The sequence below is a fragment of the Neospora caninum genome, chromosome X, assembly GCF_000208865.1.
Source record: "Neospora caninum Liverpool complete genome, chromosome X".
NCBI classification, from domain to species: Eukaryota; Apicomplexa; class Conoidasida; order Eucoccidiorida; family Sarcocystidae; genus Neospora; species Neospora caninum.
The window spans coordinates 6,835,425-6,845,705 of record NC_018396.1 but is presented as its reverse complement, the minus strand read 5'-3'; the positions used below and the strand labels follow the sequence as shown (position 1 = coordinate 6,845,705).

Sequence of the window (10,281 nt, the reverse complement as noted above, 5' to 3'; positions counted from 1 at the left end):
ATGGTGAGAATCTTCGTGAAGGGTGGCGTGTGGAAGAACAGCGAGGATGAGGTGTTGAAGGCCGCTGTCATGAAGTATGGAATCAACAACTGGTCTCGAGTCGCGTCGCTGCTGGTTCGGAAATCGGCGAAGCAATGCAAGGCAAGATGGTGAGACTTGCGCGTGTCAAACCCTCGGCCGCTCTCTCGTTCGGCTTGCGGCATCCCTCTAAAGACAAAAACGCGGGAACACAAGCACACTCATCTGCATCTTTCTTGCATCCCCCCCATTAAGACGCTTCACAAGCTGACTCAAGACGTGATCTCTTGGGTCCCTCCTCTTCTTCGCGCCAGGCTTTCTTCCCCTCGTTCTTCTCTCCCCCCTTGATGTCTCCCTCTGGGCCTATCCTTCGCTCCAAACACTCTTCTTGTTCTCTCCCTGTTCTCCGATTGTTTGATTCCTGTCCTCTCCTCATCTCTTCTTGTTCTCTCCTCATCTCTTCTTGTTCTCTCCTCGTTCTCTTCTTGTTCTCTCCTCATCTCTTCTTGTTCTCTCCTCATTCTTTTCTTTGTTTTCTTCATCTTTCGTTCCGCGTTGAGTCCTCGCGCCTGGTTTCCGTTCTTCTGCCTTCCGCGCCTGTGGCCGTGCGACTTGGCGCGTGTCCGCGTGTCTCCGCACACCGCTCTGGTTTCGCTCAGGTACGAGTGGTTGGATCCGAGCGTGAAGAAGACCGAATGGACGCGCGACGAAGAGGAGAAACTGCTTCACCTTGCGAAACTCTTCCCGACGCAGTGGAGAACCATCGCACCAATCGTCGGCCGAACTGCGCATCAGTGTCTTGAACACTACGAAAAACTGCTCGACCAGGCTCAAGGTATTACCGTTTGCCTGCTGGACATCCAGCTCTGTTCATACTCAGCCATACGCATATTTGTAATTGCATTTCTCTGTGTTTTACCGTCGTTTTACGGCTCTTTCTAGCGATTTACCTGTAGCTGCGTGTCCGTAGAGAAAACGGACTACGCGTCGAAAGCCCCGTGTACACACAACCATGTATGTCGACTGAGGGTATGCAACCAGCTAGAGGGAGTAGCCTTTGATAGCCCTGTGATAGAAATGCAGAACATATGCTTTAATAATTTACATACTGTATATACTTATATATTTTATATATAAATATATATGTGCATGTGTGTCTCGTAAGATGTTTGCTTTCGATGTGGGTCCACTGAGCGAGCGGGGAACGTGTGACTCTCACAGTCGCGCCTTCGATGCCCACAGACAATTAAACTGCATTGTACATAGAGTTCTTGTACGTTGACGCGTGCACACGCGGATTCCGCGATGTGTTGGAAGCAATCTCGCTGGACACGTGAAGAAGCGACTTCGGGTGTCGGGTTCCGCACGTTCTCGGTGACTTCCTTTTGAGTCCCTGCTTCAGGAAACGATGAGGAGGACGACGGGAAGCCCAAGAAATCGCTGGTGCCTGCAGCTGCGCGGCAAGCAAAAGGCTCCGCGGTAGGACGAAAGAAGAGACACAAGAGACAAGGGCAGTTTCTGTCCGCGTAAATGTGCCATATATATATATATATATGTTTCACGTTATGTATATATATATATATATGTTACGTTATTTATGTATATACATATATATATGTATATGTATACCTGTCTTTGTATTGCGGCGTTGTGTGTTTCTTTGGTCTACGCCTTTTGCAGTTGACAGTCCGTTGTTTCATGTCTCTTGGGCGTAGCTTTTAAATCCATTTGGAGCGTTTGAATGCCCGGGGACGTTTCGTAGCCTACCCATGCGACACTATATGTGTGTGTATGTACAGTCCTCACACAGAGAGGCGTGTGCCTGGATGAGCAGAGAGGGATTTGGGGAGTAGGGTCGGTTTCGCTTTTCTGCGGTCGTTGCGTAGCCGAAAGCGCGTTTCGTCTGTGTACTTCTCAGGGGCGGGGACGATTCGACGACCCGCGACGTCTGAGGCCGGGAGAAATCGATCCTCATCCAGAGACGAAGCCTTCTCGAGCAGGTGAGGGTGGCGTGCCTCGTCGCAGTGTGTGGGCGCCGTGCATGGAGATAGGCGATCTTCGCGTCCACGAGGATATCCATGTGCTCATTTATCTCCACGTTGAAAGAGGCTGGGTTTTATCTAAAGACAAAAAGGCAGATTCAAGTGGCAGTGCGTGCGCGCCGGGGCCAGAACTCGTTCGGGGATTCACACACGAGGACACGTTTTTGACTTGGAAGGGAACAAGGAGAGAAGGCCTGTTTCTTCGAACAGATGTTGAAGGGAAAGGCGTGTGTTCGCGTAGAGGCGGGAAAAAGGTGAAGAGAGGAAACAAAGTCGGGTCAGAGGGATAAGCTAAGAGCGAGGCGCAGGCGCGTTGGAAGGAAGAGAAGAAGATGCATAGGCCGAAGAGACGCTTTTGCGCGTCCAAAACGCGAGATGAAACTTCGAGGAGGACGGCGGGAGACCGAGAGAGACGGTTCCTTCAGCTCCACGAAGGGAGGAGACTCGCGTGGTTTTCAGATCCGTTGTCTTGGGTTCTTCGCTCTCTGGCCTTTAGTTGTTTTTCTTCGCTTCTCATGTCGCTGGGTTCGCCTCTTTTGCTCGCGTTTCCCCGCCTGTGCATGCAGATGCAATCGATATGCAAGATGACGAAAAGGAGATGCTGCAGGAGGCCCGCGCGCGCCTGGCTAACACGCGAGGAAAGAAGGCGAAGAGGAAAGTGAGGGAAGATGGGCAACCTGCACGCAGGAAGAAGAGGAGGCATCAGAAGCGGTTGGGATGCATATGGAGCGAGGCGAGAGAGAGAGCGGCGCGAGCGAAGGGGGAGCGGAACTTTTGAGGACGAAAAGAGCGGCGAGCAGAAGAGAAGGACGGAGGAAAGAAGACACGCTGAGGGCAGGAAAGACACGAAAATGAGAGACCAAACCACCAGAGTGTGTTTTTCTTTGCGTTTGCGTGCGTTCGTGGCCAGGCACGCGAGAAGCAATTGGAGGAAGCGCGGCGGTTGGCCTCTCTCCAAAAGAGGCGGGAGATGAAGGCTGCAGGTGAGGGCGCTCTCTCTCTCTCTTTGCGGCTTCCCCCGTGTTCTTCTCAGTTTTTCTTCAGTTTCTCCGTGGTTTACGCCTCGCTCGGCCCGCTTCGCGTCTTTTCACGGGCATGCGGCCTGCGTTTTTTTTCTCGGTTGGATTCTTCAATATCCACTTCTGTGGGAATGTGTGGTCTAGCTCTGATCTTCACTCTTTTTGTGCCGCCGCGACCTCGCCTCTCCGTTCCATGAGACGTAAAGAGGGATGTAGACTGCTTGACACGTTCTTCGTTTTCTCCCACTGCTGTCCCTCGCTTCCTCGCTTCTCAGGTTTAATCACCTCGCTGCGCTCCCACAAGAGGAGGAGAGAGATGGACTACGGCGTGGACATTCCCTTTGAGGAGAAGCCGCCTCCCGGCTTTCACGCGGTCGGCGCGGAGGAGACGCCGGAAGGAAATCTCAACTTCGCTAACATTAGGTTCGTCTCGCGTGTGTCTCCTGCCTTCTCGCTGCTTTTCCTGCTGCGGGTTTGTCTTCTCTCTCGCTTCTTGCGTTCTGGTTTCCCCCGCCGTTTTCGCTTTTTCCCGACCCTTTGCGCGTTTCGTGTGTCCGTTTGCGCAGCCTCCAGCAACTCGAGGGTACGATGCGGGCGCAGGAAGAGATGAAGCTGCGACGCGAAGATGCGCGCAAATTGAAGCGCCTGCAAGAAGAGAACCTACCGGCGTATTTGCAGCAGCTGGAGGAGAAAAACAAACTCGACATGATGAAAAAGAAACAAAAACTGCATCTCCCGGCGCCCGCGTTGCAAGCGCATGAACTGGTGAGGGAGACTGTTCGTTTCTCTCCGTTTTCCGGAGAGTCGTTCGACTTTGCGGCGACCGTTCTTTTTCTCCCTTTCCCTAGGTGCTGCAGCCACCGCGCATGCGCCCGCACACGGCGCGAGGATATGTGTCTCTTTTTCCTCTCCAAAAAATCGCTGCGGACTGGCGAGCCGGTGTCGCCTGGCTGGGCCGTGTCCCGCGTTTCTTCGAGTCTCAGACAATAAACGTAGATCCCTCAGGGATGACACGCCGAAAACGCCTCCCTACGGGCCTTCCGTGTTTTCTTTTGCGCTCGCCTTCTGCCAGGAGGAAATCGTTCGCTTGGGAGCTGAAGCCTCCGCACTCTCAGGCGCAGCCGGCGAGGTGCCGACGAACCGCCTCTTGGCGTCGAACAGCGTTGCGCTAGGTACGTCGGGAAGACGCGCGTCTTCTTCGCTTGACACAAGTCTGAACCTCTCGCCGTTTTTGAGGGGCGCTTTTCTCTCCCCCCCTTTTCCCGCGTTCTTTCAGTCGCCTCCCACTGTCAGGGGAGTCACAGGACAGTGCAAGAGGCATACACGTCTTCTCGACACAGCTTCGCCTCGCTCGTGCGCTTGCTCTCGGCCTCATCCTCAGCGGTCGGCAGGTAGCAACGACACACTAGGCCCCTACTCAACATACGCGTATGCATATGCGCATGCATTTGTTACATGTATATGCATATCGTGCGCACGATTATGTGGGCACCTCTATAGCGTCCGTTCTATATATTCTAGATACACATACGCACATATATATATATATATATATACATATATATACATGTATATATATATATATATACATATATACATATGTACAATTTAGGTAGTCGGAGCAAGAGGTGATGGGGTGTGGGCGATTCCGAAAATCTCTAGAGAGGCAAAGTTTTGCATGCATGGGCGGCTCGGTTTCTGACTCGCGTTGTTTCTTTCGTTCAGGAACTCCGATGACCGGGGCGACGTCTTCAGCAGCTCGGACGCCTCGGCGGGAGGATGTGATTCTCATGGAGGCGGCGAACGCCGTTATGACGATCAATCAATCGACACCTCTCGAGGTATGTCTCGCTTTTCCGGGGTTGCCTTTTCAGGCCCTGCTTCGCCTCGCGTCTCTGTTTCTGTGGGAGATCGCGCGAGAACGAGAACGACTTTCGCGCGCAGTCCGCGTCGTCGGCTGCATGCATCTCTGTTCCGGTGTCCGTCGTTTCCTCTCGTCGCTGTTCCGTGTCGTCGTTTTCCCCCGTTTTTCCCCGTCTGGCCGTCCGCCTTCGTCTCTTCGTCTCTCTCTCGGCCTGCTCGCCCACCACGCATCCGCTGCTCCGGGTGTTTTCCGTCTGTTTTCTCGCGGAGTCCTCGCTTCTGAGCTTGCCGCCTCGGGCACGTCTCTGGCTCTCGGTCACGCGTTCCTGCCTCTCCGCTGGCTCGCTGTGGTTCCTCAGGGCGGGGAGAACTTGCAGCTTCACGAAACCGGCCTGAGTGGGAAGATTTCCTTCAGCGGCGCCCCCGGCACGGCGAGTGTGGCGGGGCAGAAGACGCCGAACCTCCTCGCTGAGGCGTACAAACACAGGAGGGCGGCTGACGCCGCTTCTTCTTTGGCCACGCCACGAACTCTTGGTACGACGGGGAGAGGGAAAGGGCGGATGAACGACGGAAGGCATCTAGAAAGAAACAGCGAGCGGCGTTTTCGGGAGGGTGGAGAAGAAGAGCCGAGACGCGTTGCTGTCGCGGTAGTCTCCCTCTCTCGCATCTCTCCGCGTTTTCGAAAGAGGCACAGAGACACAGAGCTGGGTTCCTAGATACCCTCGTTGCTTTTTCCTGTCTTTTCTTCCAAAGAGGAAGCGGAGACCATCGCCTTGGCGCCGCTTCCTTCTGTGTTCCGTTTTCTCTAGGTGGACGCAGCGAGCTCGGCATGACGGCTGGTGACGCCGATGAGTCAGAAGCAGAAAGCGGCGGCATGGGGGCAAAGTATGCGCTTCCATCTTTTCAGGAAGAACGTTTGTCACTGTGTCGTATGCCTTTGTGTCCTCTTGGTAAATCCGCATGATGCGATGCATATTCCCCGGTATAGACAAGGGGCCAAGTCTATGGACATATGTAGACATGCGCGTCCATAGAGATCTGTGCCGCATGCGTAGTTTTTTCTCCGCGCTAAAGACTGAACACTCGAGCGTCAACACTATAGAGGTCAACGGTGTGTTTCTCTTGAAGCGTTGCTCCTCGCTGGAACCTCTGCGGCGTATGCCGAGAAAGGTGCGATTGCATGCGTGACTTTCGAGGTCAACTCGCTCAAAGCCGTTGTGCGAAATGAGGTCCCCGTCACACGCCCACGCGATAGGTTTCGAGAAGAACGCCCCTCCGAGGATCAGACAAGCAGCTATCTCCGGCGCGTTTTCTTTTTCCAGTTCCCACTCCGTGTCAGGGCGCATCGTTGTCTGCTTCGTGTGCACTTCCCTCGGCCCTTTTTCCTCGTTTCTCTCTGCTCCAGAGCACGGTTGTCGCTCGCGCAGTTCCACGTGCGATCGTCTCTGTCCTCGTTGCCTGAACCGCAAAACGAAATTGAACACGCCTTGCCGACTGAAGAGGACCTCGCGACCGAAGACGGCGGGATGGCCTACGACCAAGTAAGCAAGTCAACAGATTTTCAGGCGTAAACAGCTTTCTCTCTGTTTCTGTGTGCACGCGCTTCACCTTATGCTCGACAGTTGATGTCTACTCACGCATGCGTCTATACACCGTGCAACCCAATAGATCGAGGTAGATCCGAGAAAAAACTGATCTCGCGCGGAGCAGAGGCGACGCGTCTCGTACGGCTCATGCTCGACACTCCGCGAGACGCTTCAAAGTAGGCGTCTCTCAATCTCATCCGCTGACGTGCACATCTGCATGTGTGTACGTCTTTGTGGTGCACGACGAGGCTTCAGTGTAGATAGGTGCGTCGGCGAGTAGCTCACATGGCCTCGTGGGAATCAGGCTGCGAGCGTAAAAGTTCGGGTCTTTCTTCAAAGGGGTGTGGAGAGACGCGCTGTGCATCGGTGGGCAGGGCAGTCGGTTCCTCGGCTTCTCACAGGTGCGGGTTCTGTTGTTTTGTCGCCCAGGAAGAAGACATGGAAGATGTTTTGGAGCGCCAGCGAGCGGCGGCGGAGGCTGCGCGAGAGGCGGAGTGGCGTCGGCAGTCGCAGGCGGTACAATGGCACTTGCCGCGTCCTCTCCTCCTTCCCGACGCGTCGTTTTCGCGAGGCAGCGCCGGCGGCTTGCCGCTGTCTTTTGACGACGAGAAGCACGTCCAGGCGATCATTATGCAGAGGGAAGCCGAGGAAGACGGCGCGCTCGCCAAAAAGGGAGACGCGCAGCGCACGGAGAGAAAGAAAGCCAAGGCAGCGGAGGTCGCACGTGGACTTAAGGAGGCGGAAAAGTTGATCAACGAAGAAGTCGTAAGTCCCACACACACGCTGGAACTTTCGCTGCGAGCTCTACGTGTCGAGACCCCGGTTTCGACATTTGTGCAATATCCATACCTGCATTACTCGTAACTACTCTTGTTGTACCACCGAGGATGAAGAGAAGAACGAAACTCAGGGCAGTCCATAGGTCAACTGTTCGTGTAGCATGGACAGCGACATGTGTGGGCCTATCGCGTCCTCCCGCATCCTCTCTGCATGCAGCAAACGTGGATGGGATTCGTGTCCATTTGCTTGGTGGAGAACTTTTGATGCGCACCTGCCTTTCCCTCAGATGACGCTTCTCGCCAACGACGCCCTCAAGCATCCCGTCAAGGGCGGCAAGGTACGACCACGTCTTTCTCCTCACCGTTCACGCATTCATATATATATATATGTACAGATATAGGCATGTATGTGCATACATATGGGTATGCGGCTGTGTACTCTACCGTTTCTCTGAATATATTCATGTGCTAGACGTGCATTTTCTCGTTCACCTGCGCAGGCCCCGGGCTCAAGCGGTGGATCTAGCTCTCTCTGTGGGTCATTGCCTTACCCTCCAGCTGGCCTTTCGCGGGATACAGTGTGTATAGATAAACATCTACTTGGATAGAGACGTGTTTGCTCCCATCGGGGTGACGTGGAATAACACATCGACCGAGTGTACGTACGCCGTATGTACGTTGGGCCGTTGCACTGTTGGGGAGGCGCGCACATGTGGACGCCGTGTGCATCAATAATGTACAGATCGGCAGCGAGATGTTTGGTGAGACGAAGAACTCGCTTTTGAGTCCCTTCTTTTTGCGCTCTTGGTCCGTGCAGGCGCCGTCGTCCGTTCCGGAGCTCGAGAAACTGGATGATGCACTGCTCCATGTAAGCTGCAACTGTTTGCGACGAAAACCTCGATGTGTTGTGTATGTGTGTGTGTGTATGTGTGGATACGTGTGTGTGGATACGTGTGTGTGTGTTGTGTGTGGATGCGAGTGCGTCTTTCCTGGGTCTGTCGCATGTCTCCTGTGTGCGTTGCGTGTCTCTCGCCTGCTCGGCCCCAGGAGGCGCGGGAGATGCTGCGGTGCGAGGTGAAGCTGATGCAGCTCCAGAGCGAAGTCGGAACAGACGGGCGTCTCGACCGCGACCGAGTGACGAGGGTTTTCGAGGACGCCCAGGACGCATTCATCTTCTCGCCAACCGCCAAGAAGTGAGGTTTCTCGCCACCATGTGTGCACCTGAAAATACGCACGCATCTATACATACATATATATATATATATATATTTATGTTTGTTGCATATATATATATATATATATATTCTGGCCGCCTGGGTCGAGAATGCCGTATCTTTTTGCGCGTCGGGATCGTCGATATATGTCGGTTGGTGCCTGCGAGCCTCGTGAGTATGCGAATCAGTGGCCGTCGCTGCGTAGCTCCACGTGCGTCCACATGTCTAGTGAAGAGAGGTGCCCGTGTGTATGTAATGGGTTGAATCCGCGCACCTCTCTCTCTTAAGATGCGTTTCGCAGTCTTGTAAATTCGACCGAGAGAAAGAGTGTGTTTTCTGACGCGTACTCGTGCCCCGCACGTTCCCGTCGGCGGCGCAGGAGGGATTTCGAGCAGCGAGGGTTTGCCTTGCCTTTTTCTCAGATTCGTTCTGTACCAATCGCTTTCGGGAGGTGAACGCGTAGAGGCTCTGAAACGCCACTTCGACGACCTGAAGAAGCTGGTCGAGGCCACGGCGAACCGTGCAAAGAAGGCGGAGAAAAAATACGCTGTTCTCACGAAGGGCTACGAGACGAAGGCGGCGAATCTGATTGAACGACTGGGTAAGAAGGCAGAAAACGCGGTTCCAACGCGGTAAATGGACATCCCCCAACAGAGCAGTCGGGGCTCTCTGTCATGATTCAGTCTGACCGACTCGTGAAAAAAATGTGCGGATGCACATTTGTACATGCTCTCGTACCGTCAGGGTCGGTCTGCGGGCACGGGGAGCAAAGATAGCCGAGGGAGACAAATGTGATCACACGAGAGGGAAGTCTGTTCCGCAAAATGTCGAAATATATATATATATATATATAAATATATATATATATATTACACTAAATATATATGTGCGTGTGCGTTTATGGTTGTGTTTTTTCTTTCTTCAGAGGAGACGTACAAAGATTTTGAGCTGCAGGCAGCCACGCTGGCTTCCTTTCAGGCTCTGCGAGACCGCGAGCTTCCTGCGATCGAGAAGAGGAAACAAGACCAGCAGGCACTGGTGTTAAAGGAAAGAGAGAAGCACCTGTGGATGCAGGTAGAGAAGATTTGTCTTATGTTGCCAGTTCACGATCAGTCGCCTTTCCCCATCGATGGACCTCATCCGTTACGCATTTATGCTCAAATCGCACACGTGTACACAGTTTCTTTCTCCGCGATTCCTTCTGTCAATTCGAGGTATGCTGCGCTGCTCGTGTTGTTCTCTCGCATGTCGTCCGTCGTCTCCTCTGGTGCGTCTACCGCTTCGCTGCGGCCCTCTGTGTGCGTAGTCGTGTATGTTGTTATGTTAATCAAATACGTTTCATCGTTATTGATATTTCATTGTTGATGACATAAATACTAACGAACCACCGGTTTTGGATGGTATTACTTTTAACACCGCATGTGTGGTTTTTGCTCAGCTGGAGAAACACGAGCGAAGGGCTTTGTCTCTCCCACGTCAGTCCTTGTTGTGCGTGCGAGTAGCCTCAATCGTTCATTTCTGTGGTTTCCTTCCTGCGTCTCTCCTTGTTTGTATGGCAACAGAGACGCTATGCAGCGCTGCAGCGGCAGAAGGAAGAACTCCAGGCTCGCCTCGCTGCGTCTGCTCTCAGCTCCGCTTCAAGTCTTCCTGTTTCGGAGGCAACGCCAAATGGAGCGAGCGAGGAGCGGAAGAAGGAAGCTCAGGCATCGGCAGACGAAAGAATGAACCACGGGGCCCAAGAGCAGGCGGCGAGTGCTTAG

General features: G+C 53.6%; 1 protein-coding gene across 1 annotated transcript; it reads left to right on the top strand.

The window, feature by feature from the left end:
* On the top strand, positions 1-10,281 carry NCLIV_052910 (Myb1 protein, related; the record flags this gene model as incomplete). Its single annotated transcript, XM_003884845.1, has 20 exons — positions 1-149; positions 678-853; positions 1,421-1,497; positions 1,937-2,018; positions 2,627-2,718; positions 2,971-3,043; positions 3,355-3,502; positions 3,646-3,844; positions 4,152-4,251; positions 4,805-4,920; positions 5,302-5,476; positions 5,752-5,827; positions 6,348-6,483; positions 6,958-7,293; positions 7,595-7,645; positions 8,125-8,175; positions 8,355-8,500; positions 8,944-9,122; positions 9,447-9,595; positions 10,084-10,281. The coding sequence occupies 20 exons, from the start codon at positions 1-3 to the stop codon at positions 10,279-10,281; spliced, it is 2,709 nt and encodes a 902-aa protein (XP_003884894.1).